At 45.7% G+C, this 23,580-nt stretch overlaps 3 protein-coding genes across 4 annotated transcripts in view; 1 reads left to right on the forward strand and 2 right to left on the reverse strand.

The window, feature by feature from the left end:
• Window positions 1–524, reverse strand: part of alg5 (ALG5 dolichyl-phosphate beta-glucosyltransferase) — a 24,490-nt gene extending 23,966 nt beyond the window's left edge. Inside the window, exon 1 of the mRNA XM_014129767.2 lies at window positions 207–524. Within this exon, the coding sequence (XP_013985242.2) occupies window positions 207–269 (63 nt within the window). The 5' untranslated portion in view covers window positions 270–524. The remainder of the gene's footprint in view (window positions 1–206) is intronic.
• Window positions 525–567: 43 nt separating this feature from the next.
• Window positions 568–13,961, forward strand: exosc8 (exosome component 8). 2 transcript variants are annotated; one of them, XR_006757725.1, is made up of 12 exons: window positions 568–837; window positions 1,111–1,147; window positions 1,784–1,847; window positions 4,122–4,195; window positions 4,289–4,334; window positions 4,629–4,734; window positions 5,491–5,536; window positions 5,805–5,901; window positions 7,275–7,395; window positions 9,558–9,664; window positions 9,833–9,977; window positions 13,757–13,961. XR_006757725.1 is itself a non-coding variant. In XM_045690213.1 (11 exons), exons 1-11 carry the CDS (start codon window positions 710–712, stop codon window positions 13,873–13,875), a joined length of 945 nt encoding a protein of 314 aa, XP_045546169.1. In that variant the 5' UTR covers window positions 569–709; the 3' UTR covers window positions 13,876–13,961. The 2 variants fall into 2 exon arrangements, 1 of the variants encoding a protein (XP_045546169.1); XM_045690213.1 differs by lacking the exon at window positions 9,833–9,977 and having other exon boundaries at window positions 569–837.
• A 794-nt stretch (window positions 13,962–14,755) lies between these two features.
• The window catches only part of supt20 (SPT20 homolog, SAGA complex component), a 43,401-nt gene continuing 34,576 nt past the window's right edge, over window positions 14,756–23,580 (reverse strand). Inside the window, 1 exon segment of the mRNA XM_045690212.1 lies at window positions 14,756–16,279. Within this exon segment, the coding sequence (XP_045546168.1) occupies window positions 16,179–16,279 (101 nt within the window). The 3' untranslated portion in view covers window positions 14,756–16,178.

A 23,580-nucleotide genomic window follows, 5' to 3' on the forward strand; every position in this document is an offset into this window, starting at 1 on the left:
TTCCATTGATTCTATATTCTGGTCAATATGTAAACAAAGACATTTAGGCATATTACTTAGTATTCAAAGATATGGCTGATTAATTGATTGGATGGACACATTCTGTATCCTGTCAAAATCCAGTTCTGTATCCTGTCAAAAATGAACGACAAGACTTTGACATACACCATTACCTAGACAAATACTGTAGCAAGTGTAACACTTACCACGATCAAAGCAGCCACTGCCAATGCAACCAGACAGTGAATTATTTCACATAGACAATCCATTCTCCCATTCCCTGTAGCATAGACAAACACCTGCAGTAAGGAGAGAGTGGCTAGCAACAGTGGCTAGTTAGCCTGCTAAATAACTTTAACTGTACTGTTCCGTGGCGAATATCTCTAACAAACACTCTGAGGAGAGACAAAGATAGAATATCATAGCCGTAAAATTTCCATTATTGTATCGGGCGGATCAGTTTTGAATTGAACTTCCAGTCACGGGGAAACACCTACGCGGAAGTAAGTTCCTGCAGAAAACCACATCATCAAATCGATGCCAGACAGACCTAAGCTGTTTACATCGAATGAAACTAGGACCCCTGCTGGCTTGGAGGGCGAAGTGTGCAACGATTATTCTTTGTCTTCTAACCTTTTATTTTACAAGAATGAATTCAAGGCTTAAATGTGTAAGTTGATCTCTGGTATCGCTATAACTTTGCGATACAATGAAACACTTGTTAATAAATTTGGTTTCCCGAGGAACCGAAATGAATTTTGTGGGCTTCCGTTCTGACGTCAGAACATTGGACGAACCCACGTGGTTAACAAAAAACACCATGGCGGCTGGATTCAAGTAAGTTTGCATTTTTACATTCATCAAATGGTCTCTATGAACGGTCTGAGATTCTTACATGTCTCTGAAATGATAAGACTACCCAAACTACCCAAGGAACAGTGGTTTGTTCGACACGCAGGCTAATCGTGTAATAGCTGTTTAGGCTAACCAGTAACGGTTTCCCAAACCGACAGACCTTACAGGCTACTGGCACTACTAACGTTAGCTAGCTAGTCACTTAGAAGAAGTCAGTTATTCTAGTTAACCAACTAATTGAATCTCTGTCCCCAGAACTGCTGAGCCCTTGGAATACCACCGGAGTTTTTTGGTTAGTAGTCCAGTTTTACACCACAGGAGGTTGGTGGGGCCTTAATTGGGGAGGACGGGCTCGTGGTAATGGCTGGAGTGGAATGGTATCAAATACACCTAACACATGGTTTCCATGGTTTCCAGGTGTTTGATGCCAATTCCATTTGTTCCATTCCAGACATTATTATGAGCCGTCCTCCCCTCAACAGCCTCCTCTGTCTTACGCATGACTTTCCCACTTTGTAAATGTAAGACTAGTTATGTGGACTTGATACTGACTGCTAGGATGTGATTCCCTGAACAAACCATGATGGTAATGGTGAACTGTTAGAATATGATTCCCTTAACAAACCATGATAGTAATGGTGAACTGTTAGAATGTGATTCCCTTAACCATGATAGTAATAGTGAACTGTTAGAATATGATTCCCTGAACAAACCATGATGGTAATGGTGAACTGTTAGAATATGATTCCCTGAACAAACCATGATGGTAATGGTGAACTGTTAGAATATGATTCCTTGAACAAACCATGATAGTAATAGTGAACTGTTAGAATATGATTCCCTTAACAAACCATGATAGTAATGGTGAACTGTTAGAATATGATTCCCTTAACAAACCATGATGGCAATGGTGAACTGTTCTCTGCAGAAAGAGAACTGCCGTCCTGATGGAAGAGAGCTGGGTGAATTCAGAACCACTACATTGAATATAGGTGAGAACAACTGAACTGTGATCAGTTCTACCCCCCCATGTGTCTCTCTCCGTCATATCCTCTTCCATCTCCCCCATGTCTGTCTCTCTCTGTCATATCCTCTTCCATCTCCCCCATGTCTCTCTCTGTCATATCCTCTTCCATCTCCCCCATGTCTGTCTCTCCGTCATATCCTCTTCCATCTCCCCCATGTCTCTCTCCGTCATATCCTCTTCCATCTCCCCCATGTCTCTCTCTGTCATATCCTCTTCCATCTCCCCCATGTCTCTCTCCGTCATATCCTCTTCCATCTCCCCCATGTCTCTCTCTCTCTCTCATCCTCTTCCATCTCCCCCATGTCTGTCTCTCTCTCTCATACCTCTTCCATCTCCCCCATGTCTGTCTCTCTCTCACATCCTCTTCCATCTCCCCCATGTCTCTCTCTCTCTCTCATCCTCTTCCATCTCCCCCATGTCTCTCTCCGTCATATCCTCTTCCATCTCCCCATGTCTCTCTCTGTCATATCCTCTTCCATCTCCCCATGTCTCTCTCTCTCTCTCATCCTCTTCCATCTCCCCCATGTCTCTCTCTCTCTCATCCTCTTCCATCTCCCCCATGTCTCTCTCTCTCTCATATCCTCTTCCATCTCCCCATGTCTCTCTCTCTCATATCCTCTTCCATCTCCCCCATGTCTCTCTCTCTCTCTCATCCTCTTCCATCTCCCCCATGTCTGTCTCTCTCTGTCATATCCTCTTCCATCTCCCCCATGTCTGTCTCTCTCTCTCATCCTCTTCCATCTCCCCCATGTCTGTCTCTCTCTCTCATCCTCTTCCATCTCCCCATGTGTCTCTCTCTGTCATATCCTCTTCCATCTCCCCCATGTCTCTCTCTCTCTGTCATATCCTCTTCCATCTCCCCCATGTCTGTCTCTCTCTGTCATATCCTCTTCCATCTCCCCCATGTCTCTCTCTCTGTCATATCCTCTTCCATCTCCCCCATGTGTCTCTCCGTCATATCCTCTTCCATCTCCCCCATGTCTGTCTCTCTCTCTCATCCTCTTCCATCTCCCCCATGTCTGTCTCTCTCTCTCATCCTCTTCCATCTCCCCATGTGTCTCTCTCATCCTCTTCCATCTCCCCATGTGTCTCTCTCTCATCCTCTTCCATCTCCCCCATGTGTCTCTCTCTGTCATATCCTCTTCCATCTCCCCCATGTCTGTCTCTCTCTCTCATCCTCTTCCATCTCCCCCATGTGTCTCTCTCATCCTCTTCCATCTCCCCCATGTCTCTCTCTCATCCTCTTCCATCTCCCCATGTGTCTCTCTGTCATATCCTCTTCCATCTCCCCCATGTGTCTCTCTCTGTCATATCCTCTTCCATCTCCCCCATGTCTCTCTGTCATATCCTCTTCCATCTCCCCCATGTGTCTCTCTCCGTCATATCCTCTTCCATCTCCCCCATGTCTCTCTCTCTCATCCTCTTCCATCTCCCCCATGTCTCTCTCTCTCATCCTCTTCCATCTCCCCCATGTGTCTCTCTCATCCTCTTCCATCTCCCCCATGTGTCTCTCTCTCATCCTCTTCCATCTCCCCCATGTGTCTCTCTCTGTCATATCCTCTTCCATCTCCCCCATGTCTGTCTCTCTCTCTCATCCTCTTCCATCTCCCCCATGTGTCTCTCTCATCCTCTTCCATCTCCCCCATGTCTCTCTCTCATCCTCTTCCATCTCCCCATGTCGTCTCTCTGTCATATCCTCTTCCATCTCCCCCATGTCTGTCTCTCTCGTCATATCCTCTTCCATCTCCCCCATGTCTCTCTCTCTCATCCTCTTCCATCTCCCCCATGTCTCTCTCTCTCATATCCTCTTCCATCTCCCCCATGTCTGTCTCTCTCTCTCTCATCCTCTTCCATCTCCCCCATGTCTGTCTCTCTCTCTCTCATCCTCTTCCATCTCCCCCATGTCTGTCTCTCTCTCTCATCCTCTTCCATCTCCCCCATGTCTGTCTCTCTCTCTCATCCTCTTCCATCTCCCCCATGTCTCTCTCTCTCTCTCATCCTCTTCCATCTCCCCCATGTCTCTCCTCTCTCATCCTCTTCCATCTCCCCCCATGTCTGTCTCACCTCTTCCATCTCCCCTCTCTCTCATCCTCTTCCATCTCTCCTGTCTCTCTCATCCTCTTCCATCTCCCCCATGTCTCTCTCTCTCTCTCATCCTCTTCCATCTCCCCCATGTCTGTCTCTCTCTCTCCCCCATGTGTCTCTCTCTCTCCCTCATCCTGTTCCATCTTCTCTCCAGGTTCTATATCCACAGCAGACGGCTCAGCCCTGGTAAAGATTGGAAACACCACAGTCATGTGTGGCATCAAAGGGGTGAATAGTAAACCTCTCCTCAAGTAAACCTCTAAAGCAGGACTTTGGTGAGCCTCACAGCCCAACTCATTCCCCGTTGTATTTTATCCACAGGAACTGGCAAACCCACCAGTGGATGCACCCAATAAAGGTTACATTGGTAAGTGGAAAAACTAATAAGTGGAAGAGTTACCTTTTGGAATTTCTTTATAGCATTTCTACCAAGATCTAGAGCAAAAAACATGACTAGTTAATGTTTCAACAACTTTACATTCCCTTGCTGAGTAGCATGTGTGTGTACATACTGTATGTATCTGTTTGTGTATTTGACCTGTGTGTGTGTGTGTGTGTGTGTACATACTGTATGTATCTGTGTATTTGACCTGTGTGTGTGTATATACTGTATGTATACGTCTGTGTGTGTTTGTGTATTTGACCTGTCTCTCTCTCTCAGTACCCAATGTAGACCTGCCTCCTCTGTGTTCATCACGGTTCCGTCCTGGACCACCTGGGGAACGGGCTCAGGCCGCCAGCCAGTTCATCGCTGATGTCATAGAGAGGTAACACAGTGTATATTTAAAGGTCCAGCGCAGTCAAAAACATGATTTTCCTGTTTTTATATACACTGAGTGTACAAAATATTAAGAACACCTTCCTAATATTGAGTTGCACTCTCCCCTTTTGCCCTCAGAACAGCCTCAATTCGTCAGGGCATGAAACTCCAGCCACTACAAGGTGTCTAAAGCGTTCCACAGGGATGCTGGCCCATGTTGACTCCAATGCTTCTCACAGTTGTGTCAAGTTGGCTGGATGTCCTTTGAGTGATGGACCATTCTTGATACACACGGGAAACTGTTGAGTGTGAAAAACCCAGCAGCGTTGCAGTTCTTGACACAAACCTGTGCGCCTGGCACCTACTACCATACCCCGTTTAAAGGCACTTATATATTATGTCTTGCCCATTCACCCTCTGAATGGCACACATACATAATCTATGTCTCAATTGTTTCAAGGCTTAAAAATCCTTCTTTAACCTGTCTCCTCCCCTTCATCTACACTGACTGAAGTGGATTTAACACGTGACATCAATAAGGGTTCAGCGCTTTCACCTGCTAAGTCTGTCATGGAAAGAGCAGGTGTTCCTAATGTTTTGTCCACTCCGTGTATAGCTCCACACTATAAGGTTGAATAATACTGTGAAAAGGATGACCATACCTTTTTTAGTGTAAGAGCTGTTTGACAAGCCTTAAAACGGTTACTGGCATTTCAAATGTCGTTTATTACGTGGATGTTTTTAACATAATTTTTCCTCGCAGCTCTGCCGTCATCCAGAAAGAGGACTTATGCATTGTGAAAGGAAAGGTAGTTATGTTTAATAACTTCACCATGTGACACACTGAGAGCACTGTTACACACTGTTTTACTTTCACAGCTTAATGCATATAGTCTACCAGGGTTGGGGGTCAATTCCATTGCAATTCAGAAAGTAAACCACATTCCAAATGTACCTTGTTGAAAAGCATTGTAGAGAATTGATTGGAATTGAACTTGACCTCAGCGACCTCAGATTGCCTGTTACTGATTCTAGTTCTCAGCTGTGACTCTGATACTTGGCTCTGCTGCTCCCCAGCTGTGCTGGGTCCTGTACTGTGACATCATGTGTCTGGACTTCGATGGAAACTTGTTGGACGCCTGTCTCATCGCCCTGCTGGCTGCTCTTAAGAACGGTGAGACCTGGGGTCTATTCATTAGTCAGATTGCGTTGCAAAACATTTTTCAACAGAAAATGTTTCGTAACGAGAGAAAAAAACCAAGCATTTCCAACAGACAAAACCTTTTGTGACGTAATCCGACTAACGTTTTCACCGTGCTGTTGTCGTGTACATGACTGTGGCTCAGGATTTCTGGTGGTAACCCAAAACCAGTGTCAGGAGGATTTTCGTCTTGGTCTGGCAGTCAAGACTCTCTGGTTTCTCCCCCCCGTTGGAGACCCAGGTTCAGATCCTGTCTGTGACACTGTGTCACTTCCTGTCTTAGAGTATCCTGTCTGATCGTATTGACCTTATGGCTGTACCGTAATTTCCGGACTATTAAGCGCACCTGAATATAAGCCACACCCACTCAATTAAAAAAAATATATATTATTTTGAACATAAATAAGCCGCACATGTCTATAAGCCGCAGGTGCCTACCGGTACATTGAAACAAATTAACTTTACACAGGCTTTAACGAAACACGGCTTGTAACAAAAATAAATAGGCTTTAACGAAACACGGCTTGTAATAAAAATAATTAGGCTTTAACGAAACACGGCTTGTAACAAAAATAAATAGGCTTTAACGAAACACAGCTTGTAACAAAAATAAATAGGCTTTAACGAAACACAGCTTGTAACAAAAATAAATAGGCTTTAACGAAACACGGCTTGTAACAAAAATAAATAGGCTTTAACGAAACACGGCTTGTAACAAAAATAAATAGGCTTTAACGAAACACGGCTTGTAACAAAAATAAATAATTAGCAGTAAGCTTTAGTTGTCTTTTGCACTGAGTCAATTCCTCACGCTGCTGTTTCCAACGTCTTATCATCGACCCATTAAGACCAAGCTCCCGTGCAGCAGCTCTATTTCCTTTTCCAACAGCCAGATCAATCGCCTTCAACTTGAAAGCTGCATCATATGCATTTCTCCGTGTCTTTGCCATGATGAGGGTGACAAAATGACTACCGTAATCAGAATGATGGGAAGTTTGAGAGCGCTCGATTTAATCTAAACAGTAAACAAAAAAGTTGTTTGACCTTAACCCGTTCGGCAATTTCATTGGTCTAATGAGAGCTTCATGCCGCCAGAATACTGAGCACATCATAGAATGTGTTTATTTTTTTTTTGAGAAAAAAAATGTTGAAAGCGGGAAAAATCCATATATTAGCCGTGTCATTGTTTAAGCCGCGAGGTTAAACGCCTGGGGAAAAAAGTTGCGGTTTATAGTCCGGAATTTACGGTACATCATTTTCTTAGTATGACCTTAGGGAAAATGAGGAATTCGGTGTTTTGGTGTTTTGCTATAATATATAATGTTATTGTCCCTGGTTTCACTCAGCACGTCTCCCAGAGGTGACAGTCAACAAAGAGACAGAGGCTCCTGAGGTGAACCTGGAGAGCAGGAGAAGTCTGAACATCCACAAACACCCCGTAGGAGCCTCTTTCATCGTGTTTGACGAGTGAGTGTCTTTCATTCACCATCACTCAGGACCGTTTCCTGTTTTTATTTCACGCCCAGAAAGGAGATTTTCAGCTTCATTTTTAAACTATGTGAATTATAATGATTTACTATGGACTTATTGTGATGCGAGTTATCGTAGATGTGTATTATATCAGTGGTCACCAACATTTTCTGAGTCAAGATCACTTTCACAGTAAAAAAAAAACATCCGAGATCTGCTGCTACAATTTTTTTTTTTTTTTTATGACTTAAAAAATATACCATTAACCGTGCAGTAGGTCTAATACATTATCACAGCATATTGGCTATATGCCTGGCCTGATGCATTATCACAGCATATTGGCTATATGCCTGGCCTGATACATTATCACAGCATATTGGCTATATGCCTGGCCTGATACATTATCACAGCATATTGGCTATATGCCTGGCCTGATACATTATCACAGCATATTGGCTATATGCCTGGCCTGATACATTATCACAGCATATTGGCTATATGCCTGGCCTGATACATTATCACAGCATATTGGCTATGTGCCTGGCCTGATGCATTATCACAGCATATTGGCTATGTGCCTGGCCTGATGCATTATCACAGCATATTGACTATATGCCTGGCCTGATGCATTATCACAGCATATTGACTATATGCCTGGCCTGATGCATTATCACAGCATATTGACTATATGCCTGGCCTGATGCATTATCACAGCATATTGACTATATGCCTGGCCTGATGCATTATCACAGCATATTGACTATATGCCTGGCCTGATGCATTATCACAGCATATTGACTATATGCCTGGCCTGATGCATTATCACAGCATATTGGCTATATGCCTGGCCTGATGCATTATCACAGCATATTGGCTATATGCCTGGCCTGATACATTATCACAGCATATTCTATTTCAAAACTGGAGCTTTGATGACGAACTAGATCAGTTGGTGTAGCACTTGCGAGGCACACCTGAGCATAAATATAAATATTTTTCAAATAATGAGCTATTTTATTTTACTGGACTGATAGTACCTGCATCAGATGATCATGGTGCTTTCAAGACAACTTGAAAAACAACAAGGTCAAACCGTACGTCAGTGGTCTTTAGGTCGGAAAGTCGGAGATCTGTAAAGATGGCAGATTTTTACGACTGAGTTGGATAACCGTTCAAAACGAGATTTCCCAGTTGGATATCGTTTCTTTCCCCCCCGAGTTCCCAGTTGTCTTGAACATACTGAAGTCGGAAGTCTTAGAGTTCCCAGGTGTTTTGAACATGGCATTAGTCTCAGGTGAAGGAGGAGAGCAGCAGAGGGTCTGTCTCTCACGGTACCTGCCTTCTCTCTCTTTCCTTTCCTCTGGTGAGACTGACCAGAGAGAGGGGACACAGTCTTCCACCTGATGGAGAAACTCAAGTCACACTGCATCTACCTCAGGCACAAATTACTGTTGTTCCTATGACCAGAGAAAGTGAAATACTCCTCAATATTAAAATAAACACAACGAGATGCTAATAATAACAAAACCGCAGGGCTATCGATACAGGGCTTCTGAACCAAGTGTAACTACCGCCAACAGGGCTTCTGAACCAAGTGTAACTACTGCCAACAGGGCTTCTGAATCAAGTGTAACTACTGCCAACAGGGCTTCTGAACCAAGTGTAACTACTGCCAACAGGGCTTCTGAACCAAGTGTAACTACCGCCAACAGGGCTTCTGAACCAAGTGTAACTACTGCCAACAGGGCTTCTGAACCAAGTGTAACTACTGCCAACAGGGCTTCTGAACCAAGTGTAACTACTGCCAACAGGGCTTCTGAACCAAGTGTAACTACTGCCAACAGGGCTTCTGAACCAAGTGTAACTACTGCCAACAGGGCTTCTGAACCAAGTGTAACTACTGCCAACAGGGCTTCTGAACCAAGTGTAACTACTGCCAACAGGGCTTCTGAACCAAGTGTAACTACTGCCAACAGGGCTTCTGAACCAAGTGTAACTACTGCCAACAGGGCAACACAAAGCCAACAAAAAGAAGCGCAAGTCTTTATCGTTGGCTTTTCTGCAGAAAAGTTTGGTGATCGACTAGTAATGCCTTGGAAGATGGATCAGGTGATTGTGATCGACTGGTTGGTGACCACTGTGTTGTCTGTCCTGTGTAGCTCTATAATGATTGTCGACCCCACCGCTGAGGAAGAGAGCCTGTCTACAGCCACAATCACAGTGGTAACAGACGAGGAAGAGCGACTCTGCGCCCTCCACAAGCCAGGTCAGAGAACCAGACTGTCTAGTCCCCTAACCGCTCCTATAGACGCTGCCTGGTCCCCTAACCCGCCTGTCAATCTCTAGCTTTTTCCCTAGTCATCACTGCTCAGTACTAAATCTACCACTACCTTGCCACTACCCAGACCCAAATCATCTGATGTTGTCCCCACAGTGACTGCATGTACATATCCCAACCAGAGGCCATAGATTACAGGAAACATCCTCACTGAGCTGAAGGCTAGAGGTGCCGCTTTCAAGGAGCGAGACACTAATCCGGACGCTTATAAGAAATCCCGCCCTCGGACGAACCATCACAGGTAAAACGTCAATACAGGACTAAGATTGAATCCTACTACACTGGTTCTGACACTCGTTGGATGTGGCAGGGCTTGCAAACTATTACCAATTACAAAGGGAAAACCAGCCACGAGCTGCCCAGGGACGCAACCCTACCAGACGAGCTAAATGTCCTCTATGCTCGCTTCGAGGCAAGCAACACTGAAACATGCATGAGAGCACCAGCTTTTCCAGACGACTGTATGATCACGCTCTCCGTAGCCAATGTGAGTAAGACCTTTAAACAGGTCAACATCCACAGACCGATTACCAGGACGTGTACTCAGAGCATGAGCTGACCAACTGGCAAGTGTCTTCACTGACATTTTCAAACCTCTCCCTGACTGAGTCTGTAATACCTCATAGTCCCTGTGCCCAAGAACACCAAGGTATTCTGCCTAAATGAGAAAAGGGAAAGGGGGATACCTAGTCAGTTGTCCAACTGAAATGTGTCTTCCGCATTTAACTCAACCCCTCTGAATCAGAGAGGTGCGGGCGGGCCTGCCGTAATCGACATCCACATCTTCAGCGCCCGGGGAACAGTGGGTTAACTGCCTTGATCAAGGGCAGAACGACAGATTTTTACCTTGTCAGTTTCGGTTACTGGCCCAACGCTCTAACCACTAGGCTACCTGCTGGTTACTGGCCCAACGCTCTAACCACTAGGCTACCTGCTGGTTACTGGCCCAACGCTCTAACCACTAGGCTACCTGCTGGTTACTGGCCCAACGCTCTAACCACTAGGCTACCTGCTGGTTACTGGCCCAACGCTCTAACCACTAGGCTACCTGCTGGTTACTGGCCCAACGCTCTAACCACTAGGCTACCTGCTGGTTACTGGCCCAACGCTCTAACCACTAGGCTACCTGCTGGTTACTGGCCCAACGCTCTAACCAAATGACTACCGACCCGTAGCACTCACATTTGTAGCCATGAAATTCTTTAAAAGGCTGGTCATGGCTCACAACACCATCATCCCAGAAACCCTAGACCCACTACAATTCCAATACAGCCCCTACACATCCACAGATAACGCAATCTCTATTGCACTCCACACTGCCCTTTCCCACCTGGACAAAATAAACACCTACGTGAAAATGCTTTTCATTGACTACAGCTCAGCGTTCAACCCCATAGTGCCCTTAAAGCTCATCACTCAGCTAAGGATCCTGGGACTAAACACCTCCTTCTGCAACTGGATCCTGGACTTCCTGACGGGCCACCCCCAGGTGGTAAGGGTAGGTAGCAACACATCTGCCACGTTGATCCTTAACACCTGGGCCCCTCAGGGGTGTGTGCTTAGTCCCCTCCTGTACTCCCTGTTCACCCATAGACTGCGTGGCCAAGCACACTGCAACATCAAGTTTGCCGATGACACAATGGTGGTAGGGCTGATCACAGACAACGATGAGACAGCCTATAGGGAGGTCAGAGACCTGGCAGTGTGGTGCCAGGACAACAACCTCTCCCTCAACATGAGCAAGACAAAGGAACTGATCGTGGACTACAGGAAGAGGACTGAGCACGCCCCCGTTCACATTGATGGGGCTACAGTGGAGCAGGTTGAGAGCTTCAAGTTCCTCGGTGTCCACATCACCAACAAACTAACATGGTCCAAACACACCAAGACAGTCGTGAAGAGGGCACGACAAAGCTCATTCCCCCTCAGGAGACTGAAAAGATTTGTCATGGGTCCCCAGATCCTCAAAATGTTTTACAGCTGCACCATCGAGAGCACCCTGACTAGTTGCATCACCGCCTGGTATGGCAACTGCTCATCATCCGACCATAAGGCGCTACAGAGGGTAATGCTTACAGCCCAGTACATCACTGGGGCAAAGCTTTCTGCCATCCAATACCTCTATACCAGGCGGTGTCAGAGGAAGGCCCTAAAAATTGTCAAAGATTCCAGCCATCTAAGTCATAGACTGTTCTCTCTGCTACCGCACGGCAAGCGGTACCGGAGCGCCAAGTCTAGGACCAAAAGGCTCCTTAACAGCTTCTACCCCCAAGCCATAAGACTGCTGAACTGTTGATGAAATGGTGACCGGCTATTTTCATTGACCCCTTTTTTTTTTCTTCGCTCCTGCTACTCTGTTATTATCTATGCATAGGTCACTTTAATAACCCTACCTACATGTACATATTACCTCAACTAACTGGTACCCCCTTTATATGGCTTCGCTACTGTTATTTAGTTATATTTTCTTAACTACACTGTTGTTTTTAAGGGCTTGTAAGTAAGCATTTAATGGTAAGTTCTACACCTGTTGTATTTGGCGAATAACATTTGAAATATTTATTGTTAGCCCCTCCCTAGTCTTCACTGCCCAGAACCAAATCCACTCTTCTCAACCCAGTCCCAAAACAAGCCTAAACCCCTTCCCCAATATACAGTGCATTCGGGGGTATTCAGACCACTTTACTTTTTCACATTTTTGTGTTTATAGCCTGATAAAAAATAAAAATAATAATTATTAAGATTATCACTGTCCTAGACACAATACCCCATAATTTCAAAGTGGAATTATCTATTTAGGAATGTTTACAAATGAAAAGCTGAAATGTCTTAAATCAATAAGTTCAGGAGAGAAATATGCTTAATAAGTTGCATGGAGTCACTCTGTGTGCAATAATAATGTTTGTGATTTGACTACCTCATCGCTGTACCCCACATATACAATTACAGTATATGTAAGGTCCCTCTGTCGATCAGTGAATTACAAAGACCAGGGAGGTTTTCCAATGCCTCGCAAAGAAGGTCACCTATTGGAAGATGGGTAAAAAAAAAAAGCAGACATTGAATATCCCTTTGAGTAGGGTGAAGTTATTAATTACACTTCAGATGGTGTATCAATACTCCTGGTCAACACAAAGATACAGGTGTCCTTCCTAACTCAGTTGCCGGAGAGGGATTTCACCAATGGTGAATTTAAAAAGAAGTTTGTTTTCTCCTATCACAGCCATTAAACTGAGGAAGAATAAAAATGATTGCAACAAGGCACTAAAGTAAAACTGCGACAATACTAACCATTATGTTTGGGGCAAGCCAACACATCACTGAGAATCACTCTTCATGGTGGTAGCTGCATCATGTTATGGGTATGCTTGTCATCGACAAGGACTAGGGAGTTTTTTTTGGGGGGGGGGATAAAAAGAAACAGAATGGAGCTAAGCACAGGCAAAATCCTAGAGGAAAACCTGGTTGTCTGCTTTCCAACAGACACTGTGAGAGAGATTCACCTTTCAGCAGGACAATAACCTACAACACAAGACCAAATATACACTGGAGTTACTAAGACATTGAATGTTCCCGAGTGGCCCAGTTACAGTTTTGAATTAAAATCAGCATAAATCCATCTCAAGACTTGAAAATGGCTGTCTAGTAATGACAAACAACTTGACAGAGCTTGAAAATAATATTGTGCAAAGCTCTTGGACTTACCCAGAAAGACTCACAGCTGTAATCACTGCCACAGGTGATTTTTTTTATTGACTTACGGGTGTGAATAAAATAAAGAATTCTGTATTTCATTTTCAAATTTGCAAAAAATGTCTAAAAACATTTTCACTTTATCATTATGGGATATTGTGTGTAGCTGTGTGAGGAAAGAAATGAGTTTCATCCATTTTGAATTCAGGCTGTAACAACAATGTGGAATAAGTCAAGGGGTGTGAATACTTTCTGATCTCTTAAAAATAACTCAAGTTCACGGGTCAGCTGTTGTCTGAACACTCTCCTCTGTTGCATCTTTTCCAGGTGGTACATCATTATCAGGTGAGAAGCTTCAGAATTGTATCAGCCGAGCCACGACGAGACATAAGGAGGTCCGCAAACTCATCGACAAAGTCATACAGAGCGCCAAGACACCGAAATAAACACACACACGTTTTTTCTCTAAAAGTTGTATTTTCCTGTCAATATATATATTTTCTTTATCACAATAAACTGCTGATAAAGACCATTTTAAAACATTCTGCCTCAGTATCCCAGAAATGTCACACACAAATATACACTTGTTCTTGACTGCCCAGCCGTCCCCACTAGTACAAGAAAATGCCGTATGAAAAACGCACTTGCATGCCGGGAAAACAAGTACTCTGTTGTGTTCAGCGTCATGATCATCCAATCAGAGTCAAGATTATCTTCCCGCAGAGAGAGCTATTCTGTGACCGTAAATGGCACTCTATTTCCTACATAGTGCACTAGTTTTAACCAGAGCCTGATCAAAAGTAGTGCACTATGAAGGGAATAATGTACTATTTTCAGATGCACCCAAAACCATTGGAGAATCAGGCACGGTCGTTCACGAGGAGTCTTCGGAGTTGTGCCGTGCAGTCAGTGTCCGTCCATGAGTTTGGCTCTGTTTGAGTCACCATAGAGGACACAGTGGCATGATACGGGGACATGACAGGACAGCAGTAGGGTAGGAAACCCCTCCCACTAAACAAAAGAACCCATCTTCATTTTCTAACACATTTCAAAAATAGGTTCTTTTAAAAACGGCAGGTTCTGTTTCTAAAAAAAACAAAAAACCGTTCTATGGTCGTCGGGACAACCCGGTTCAGGCTCACACGCCCGGCCATACCAACCAAAATCATTATTGGTAACACTTTTACTTGACACCCAGTGTCATAACACTGTCATGACCCATATATTTACACCTGTTGTGACATATTGCATTATGTTATGGCTGGCTATGACCCCTGCATAAATGTCAAAACCCACACTAAATAAAAAAATAATAATTCCCAGGCCAAGTTTATTTTTAATTTTTTTTAAATTCTTTGTTGTAATGAATTCTTTATAGTCATGTTTTTTTTTTTTTATTGTAGAAAATACACTTTATGACACTCATGAAGCATTATGACCGTCATAGTCAGTCCTTTCACGTAGATGTCCTTATGTCAGTCACAAAGAGGGTGTCTTGTCCTGCTCCTGCTTTCATCCGAGTCATCAGCAACAGAGCATTGGACTTGGTCTGACATCAATGTGTACGCAATTACAATTAATATTTAATATGGTAAATTTCAGAAAATGTTATAACATAAATGTACTGTTGACACGTAGGTTATGGTGCAATGGAATGTTTTGACACTTAATGTAGGTGTCATAACCAGCCATATAACGCAATATATGTCACAACAGGTCTAAATATGTGTCATGACAGTGTTATGGCATGGTTATGACCGTGACATAACGTGTTATGCTGCTGGGTGAAAGTGTTATCCATTATTACATGATACATTTCATCTTCTCTCAGCTACAAAAAGACAAACAATAAGTATTTTTGCCTGTAGTCTCCACAGTGAGGGAGACAGGGGAGGCAAGAGTCTCCACAGTGAGGGAGACAGGGGGGGCAAGAGAGTCTCCACAGTGAGGGAGACGGGGGGCAAGAGAGTCTCCACAGTGAGGGAGACGGGGGGCAAGAGTCTCCACAGTGAGGGAGTTGGGAGGCAAGAGTCTCCACAGTGAGGGAGTTGGGAGGCAAGAGAGTCCACAGTGAGGGAGTTGGGAGGCAACAGAGTCCACAGTGAGGGGAGTTGGGAGGCAAGAGAGTCTCCACAGTGAGGGAGACAGGGGGGGGCAAGAGAGTCTCCACAGTGAGGGAGACAGGGGGGGGCAAGAGAGTCTCCACAGTGAGGGAGTTCGGTGGGAAGAGTCCACAGTGAGGGAGTTGGGAGGCAACAGAGTCCACAGTGAGGGAGTTGGGAGGCAACAGAGTCTCCACAGTGAGGGAGACAGGGGGGGGCAAGAGAGTCTCCACAGTGAGGGAGACAGGGGGGGGGCAAGAGAGTCTCCACAGTGAGGGAGTTCGGTGGGAAGAGTCCACAGTGAGGGAGTTGGGAGGCAACAGAGTCCACAGTGAGGGAGTTGGGAGGCAACAGAGTCCACAGTGAGGGAGTTGGGAGGCAACAGAGTCCACAGTGAGGGAGTTGGGAGGCAACAGAGTCCACAGTGAGGGAGTTGGGAGGGAAGAGAGTCTCCACAGTGAGGGAGGAAAGAGTGCAGTTTGGATCATTCATGTCTTCATGAAGGGGGGGTTTCTCTCCATGATTTGGGGAGGTGCCGTGGCATTGCTCACTTGATGGCTGAGGGTCATTCATTTTATGAGTGTGTGTGTGTGTGTGTAGGAGGTCGTCATGATTAGGGGTGGGGCTGCGGTGTGCTCCTCTTCCTCTTACTTCTTGGTTGGCTGGCGGTATGTAGCCGTGGCGACGCCCCCAGAGACCCCGCCCCCCTCATAGCCATTTGCTGCTGCATTTGGTGCAAGAATTGCAACTGATGGAGAGAGAGAGGGAGATGGAGATAACAGGTCAGTTCAACGGCATGCACTCTGGGTAACCCTTTACCTGGACCTTCCGTCATAACAACAGACTGGCACCCAGATTAGCATCACGTGAAGCCATAACAGTATCAGATCAGCATCACGTGAAGCCATAACAGTATCAGATTAGCATCACGTGAAGCCATAACAGTATCAGATCAGCATCACGTGAAGCCATAACAGTATCAGATTAGCATCACGTGAAGCCATAACAGTATCAGTGAAATAATCTAGCAGTCTCGATACATTTAGCTGATTATTAAGTGTAGCTAGGCTAATGGAGGAAATCATTCTTGGTTTGTATAAACAGCTTTCCTATACAGGAAAATCAAGAGAGTAAGGAATATACTTCACTTAATGATTAAACAGGCTCTGGTACTAATGGGAGGCCCAGGGACCATGTTCACCCATCCTCTCAGTTTAACAACATACTATAGCATATACCAGTGTCATAGACAGACAGACAGGATGCTCTGTGTTAGTACAGCTGAGATGAAGCTTGGAGGGAAGGGAAGGAAGGGAGGGAGTGTGGAGGAAGGAAGGGAGGGAGTGTGGAGGAGTGAAGGGAGGGAGTGTGGAGGGGAGAAGATAGAGGAGTAGAGAGACAGGGAGGAATGGTTAGGAGATGGGGAGAGGTGAAATGGGCTCAACACAGGAGGGGTAGGGGGTCAGGACAGGGTGTTAGGAGATGGGGAGAGGTGAAATGGGCCCATCACAGGAGGGAGAGGGGGTAAGGACAGGGTGTTAGGAGATGGGGAGAGGTGAAATGGGCCCATCACAGGAGGGAGAGGGGGTAAGGACAGGGCGTTAGGAGATGGGGAGAGTTGAAATGGGCTCAACACAGGAGGGGTAGGGGGTCAGGACAGGGCGTTAGGAGATGGGGAGAGTTGAAATGGGCTCAACACAGGAGGGGTAGGGGGTCAGGACAGGGTGTTAGGAGATGGGGAGAGTTGAAATGGGCTCAACACAGGAGGGGTAGGGGGTCAGGACAGGGCGTTAGGAGATGGGGAGAGGTGAAATGGGCTCAACACAGGAGGGGTAGGGGGTAAGATTTAGATGCACTATTGTAAAGTGGTTGTTCCACTGGATATTATAAGGTGAATGCACCAATTTGTAAGTCGCTCTGGATAAGAGCGTCTGCTAAATGACTTAAATGTAAATGTAAGGACAGGGCGTTAGGAGATGGGGAGAGTTGAAATGGGCTCAACACAGGAGGGGTAGGGGGTAAGGACAGGGTGTTAGGAGATGGGGAGAGGTGAAATGGGCTCAACACAGGAAGGGTAGGGGGTAAGGACAGGGTGTTAGGAGTGTAGCAGGGGGTGGCACAGTCAAGCAGCACCAGTGACACAGACAGAAAGGAAGTTAGCCTCTCTTTGGGCCAAGATGACCCGGAAGCAGAAAGATCTTCATTAACGGTGACCCCGGCAACAACAGACAACCCATGCTAAGCAACCAGCAGAGTTAATCATTAACGGTGACCCCGGCAACAACAGACAACCCATGCTAAGCAACCAGCAGAGTTAATCAAAGCAGTAAAACCAAACCTCCTATATCTACTTCAATGTTAAACAATCCAACAGAAATAAACGGGGTGTGAGGGCTCAGAATGAGAAGGGAATGGACCTGTAGCTACTAAATAGAAAGAAGAAAAAAACAACTATTTGAAACGATTGGTGATGCAAAGATGGTGATTATATTAAAAATATGTTTTGTATAATCTATTAGTGCAAAAGAATCCAAATAGACATTTATTTTTTGGGAGCATGTTATGTGGAGAAGTCTTCTTGGTAAGATTATTGTCTGCAGGCGTTTAAGGGTTCTGGGTGAGTGAGTATGATGTCAAAGTTGCTGCATTATTTTGGACTTGTAGCTTGAGTGGAATCTGAATATTTTTTTAATTGAACCCTTATTTAACTAGGCAAGTCAGTTAAGAACAAATTCTTAATTTTCAATGACGGCCTAAGAACAGTGGGTTAACTGCCTTGTTCAGGGGAAGAACGACAGATTTTTACCTTGTCAGCTTGGGGATTTGAACTTGCAACTTTTCGGTTACTAGTCCAACGCTCTAACCTGACGTCCCTGAATAATGTCATCTGTAACTATAATATGTACATAGTGTGTTACAGTTGCTGCATTACTTGGATCTGGTGCTGTCGTCTCTCATACGAGGGTAGATCTATAGATATGTAGAATATAGATAGGATATATTAGGGGTGTAATGTATTCGTTCGGTTCGGGGACCTCGGTTCGGTCCGCACTGTGAACCCGACTGAATACATAACAAAAAAACATTTACAAAAATAAAACCGTTATGTCTACACTGCGTTGTATGCATCTTGAGTAAATCTGTGCTGAAAAAAAACCCAATTCAGGCTATTCGGTTAAAACAACGAGGTATGCACGTTATAAAACAACTTCTAACTGGGTATTTCAAACGGTCCTTTTGTGAGGCGCAGCCGGAAACTAGTTCTGTATGACGACGAGAGGTGGGGTCGATAAACCAACAGGATCCTCCATCATCATTTACATCTCCAGTTTGGGAACATTTTGGCTTCTCAGTAGATTATTACAAAGGCGATGTACAGAGAGCTGTGGGATAAAACGTTAACATATGTCGCCGCGCTCAACGAGAATAGTCTATGGAGCTGCCGACACGCCTCCTTTATGAGAGTCACAAGTGCGCATCTGGCACGGTCCGTGCTATCCGGCATCCTTGGGACGTCCATACTCTAAACCCTATATCCTTAACCCCCTACCGTTACCTAACCTGAAAACTCTTTACCATTTTACAATGTAGGGACATTTTACATGGTAGGGACATCCCAAAGATCCCGGATAGCACGGGCCCACCAGGCGCCGAAGGAGGCGGTGTCATGCTGCGTTCGCAGCCAAGTGGGAAGTGGGAATTTACCACATAGGACTGGGAAAAAGCCACTTGAACGGCACTCCAACTGGTAATTACTAGTGGGAAACTCGTCTATCACCGTGAGCATCCACTTCTCCCACATGGTGACCTCTGACGCCAACTACTAGGAAATGGCCTCTATAACAGCATTTTCGCCAATTAAATGCAACAAAATATTATTTATAAAAAGCAATCTATTAATGCATTTTATAAACTTTAAAATTGATTTACAAGCATAATATCTGTACTTTTAGTTTATTGTTGGCGCAGCTTGTTGGCAATTAGCCAATCTGGGTTTCTCAACGAGTTCAAATCACATGAAAGCATCCAAATGGTATTTACGACTTCACAACTAGTAAATTCCCACCTCCCACATGGTTACAAACACACCATCAGAGTGGAAACTTGAGAGGCCCAATAGACAATGCAAGCAACATTGTGAATGCCATTTAAACTGTATCGAAATGCGACCCCAAAACCGAAATGCGTACTGAACCGTGGGTTACCCCTAGTAGATACACTATATATACAAAAGTATGTGGACACCCCTTCAAATTGGTGGATTCAGCTATTTCTGCCACACCCGTTGCTGACAGGTGTATAACAATCGAACACACAGCCATGCAATCTCCATAAACAGACACTGGCAGTAGAATGGCCCGTACTGAAGAACTCAGTGACTTTCAACGTGGCACCGTCATAGGATGACACCTTTCCAACATGTCAGTTCATCAAATTTCTGCCCTGCTAGAGCTGCCCAGGTTAACTGTAAGTGCTGTTACTATGAAGTGGAAATGTCTAAAAGCAGCAGCGGCTCAGCTGCTAATTGGCAGGCAACACAAGCTCACAGAACGGGACCGCCGAAGTACGTAGAGCGTAAAAAAGAATCTGTCCTCGGTTGCAACACTCACTACCGAGTTCCAAACTGCCTCTGGAAGCAACGTCAGCACAAGAACTGTTCGTTGGGAGCTTCATGAAATGGGTTTCCATGGCCGAGCAGCCGCACACATTCTAGACGATTCTGTGCTTCCAACGTTGTGGCAACAGTTTGGGGAAGACCCTTTCCTGTTTCAGCATGACAATGTCCACGTACGTGCACACAGCAAGGTCCATATAGTTTGTTAAGATCGGTGTGGAAGAACTTGACCGGCCTGCACGAAGCCCTGACATCAACCCTATCAAAAATCTTTGGAATGAATTGGAACGCAGACTGCGAGCCAGGCCTAATCGGCCAACATCAGTGTCCAACCTCACTAATGCTCTTGTGGCTGAATGGAAGCAAGTCCCCACAGCAATGTTCCAACATCTAGTGGAAAGCCTTCCCAGAAGAGTGGAGGCTGTTATAGCAGCAATGTTCCAACATCTAGTGGAAAGCCTTCCCAGAAGAGTGGAGGCTGTTATAGCAGCAAAAGGGGGGAACAACTCCATATTAATGCTCATGATTTTGGAATGAGATGTTCAACGAGCAGGTGTCCACCTACTTTTGGGCATGTAGTGTGTATATAGATGTGTGTATATAGATGTGTGTATGTTAGAGTTTCTGCATTACTTGGACGTGGTGCTGTAGTCTCATATTTCAGGGTAGATGAATAGATATTTATATTATAGATATGTATAGTATAGATATGTACACTGAGTGTACGAAACATTAAGAACACATTTCTAATATTGAGTTGCGCCCACCCTCAGACCTGCCAACTTTTTAGGGTACCAGACGCGCGCGGCAAATTGGAGATTCAAGTCGCGCGCATAGCCAAATTGTTTTTTCCCCCCCCGTACACTCGTGCACGGGCTGTTCGTGAGTCTATAGACTGCCTCTATAGCTAATACGGGACACTAATTCATTCTTCACTTTAGAAGCATTGCCTCTTCATTCTTCATTGCGCCGTCTTCTAAACTCCCGTCGCCATTTAATGGCAAGATGTTTATATTTATTTTTGATTATACTTTTGTAATGCTTTTGTGTGACGTGGATCATAATTACAGTTACAGTCTTATCAGGTTTCGTGATCCTCGTAGTGATACGTGGAAAATACAACTAATGGGACCCAGAATTAAATGTATATCACACTCGCACAAATGCGACCAGTTATTTTTTCGTATTTGCATTTAATTTGTTTCACTAGCAAATGAACTTCTGGCACTTTAGAGCCACTGAATGTCCATCTTATGTTCGCTAATGTTACCTTGAAACAATTAGTGTTTACCTTTCCACAACACACGGAATCGAAAAGGGATTGGTCCATGTGTTGACGTACAGCTGACAGTCGGCAAACTCAGCATCACAACTAACAGGAGGGGCAGACACGAGGCAGCTACGTCCAACTAACAGGAGGGGCGGACACGAGGCAGCTACGTCCAACTAACAGGAGGGGCGGACACGAGGCAGCTACGTCCAACTAACAGGAGGGGCGGACACGAGGCAGCTACGTCCAACTAACAGGAGGGGCAGACACGAGGCAGCTACGTCCAACTAACAGGAGGGGCAGACACGAGGCAGCTACGTCCAACTAACAGGAGGAGCAGACACGAGGCAGCTACGTCCAACTAACAGGAGGGGCAGACACGAGGCAGCTACGTCCAACTAACAGGAGGGACAGACACGAGGCAGCTACGTCCAACTAACAGGAGGGACAGACACGAGGCAGCTACGTCCAACTAACAGGAGGGTCAGACACGAGGCAGCTACGTCCAACTAACAGGAGGGACGGACACGAGGCAGCTACGTCCAACTAACAGGAGGGTCAGACACGAGGCAGCTACGTCCAACTAACAGGAGGGTCAGACACGAGGCAGCTACGTCCAACTAACAGGAGGGGCAGACACGAGGCAGCTACGTCCAACTAACAGGAGGGGCGGACACGAGGCAGCTACGTCCAACTAACAGGAGGGGCAGACACGAGGCAGCTACGTCCAACTAACAGGAGGGGCGGACACGAGGCAGCTACGTCCAACTAACAGGAGGGTCGGACACGAGGCAGCTACGTCCAACTAACAGGAGGGGCAGACACGAGGCAGCTACGTCCAACTAACAGGAGGGGCGGACACGAGGCAGCTACGTCCAACTAACAGGAGGGGCAGACACGAGGCAGCTACGTCCAACTAACAGGAGGGGCGGACACGAGGCAGCTACGTCCAACTAACAGGAGGAGCAGACACGAGGCAGCTACGTCCAACTAACAGGAGGGGCAGACACGAGGCAGCTACGTCCAACTAACAGGAGGAGCAGACACGAGGCAGCTACGTCCAACTAACAGGAGGGGCAGACACGAGGCAGCTACGTCCAACTAACAGGAGGGTCAGACACGAGGCAGCTACGTCCAACTAACAGGAGGGGCAGACACGAGGCAGCTACGTCCAACTAACAGGAGGGGCAGACACGAGGCAGCTACGTCCAACTAACAGGAGGAGCAGACACGAGGCAGCTACGTCCAACTAACAGGAGGGGCAGACACGAGGCAGCTACGTCCAACTAACAGGAGAGGCAGACACGAGGCAGCTACGTCCAACTAACAGGAGGGGCGGACACGAGGCAGGTACGTCCAACTAACAGGAGGGGCAGACACGAGGCAGCTACGTCCAACTAACAGGAGGGGCAGACACGAGGCAGCTACGTCCAACTAACAGGAGGGACAGACACGAGGCAGCTACGTCCAACTAACAGGAGGGGCAGACACGAGGCAGCTACGTCCAACTAACAGGAGGGGCAGACACGAGGCAGCTACGTCCAACTAACAGGAGGGACAGACACGAGGCAGCTACGTCCAACTAACAGGAGGGACAGACACGAGGCAGCTACATCCAACTAACAGGAGGGGCAGACACGAGGCAGCTACGTCCAACTAACAGGAGGGACAGACACGAGGCAGCTACGTCCAACTAACAGGAGGGACAGACACGAGGCAGCTACATCCAACTAACAGGAGGGGCAGACACGAGGCAGCTACGTCCAACTAACAGGAGAGGCAGCTACGTCCAATAATGATGTATTCATCTCCATGTCCGTTCATACAAACTCCGTACATGTCTGTGTGTTGCAGCTCGAGAATCGGGATGTTAGATTTACTCAGTGGATTTATTTTTCATTAAAATGTAAATATTTTTTTTTTTTTTTTTTAAATCAGGCCCTATTCATTTCTGTGTACTTTTAACTCGGATCTCGTACATGTATTTTATTTCACATTTATTTAACCAGGTAGGCCAGTTGAGAACAAGTTCTCATTTACAACTGCGACCTGGCCAAGATAAAGCAAAGCAGTGCGACACATACAACAACACAGAGTTACACATGGAATAAACAAACATACAGTCAATAACACAATAGAAAAGTCTATGTACAGTGTGTGCAAA

This window comes from Salmo salar, chromosome ssa11 (assembly GCF_905237065.1).
Source record: "Salmo salar chromosome ssa11, Ssal_v3.1, whole genome shotgun sequence".
Lineage (NCBI taxonomy): Eukaryota > Metazoa > Chordata > Actinopteri > Salmoniformes > Salmonidae > Salmo > Salmo salar.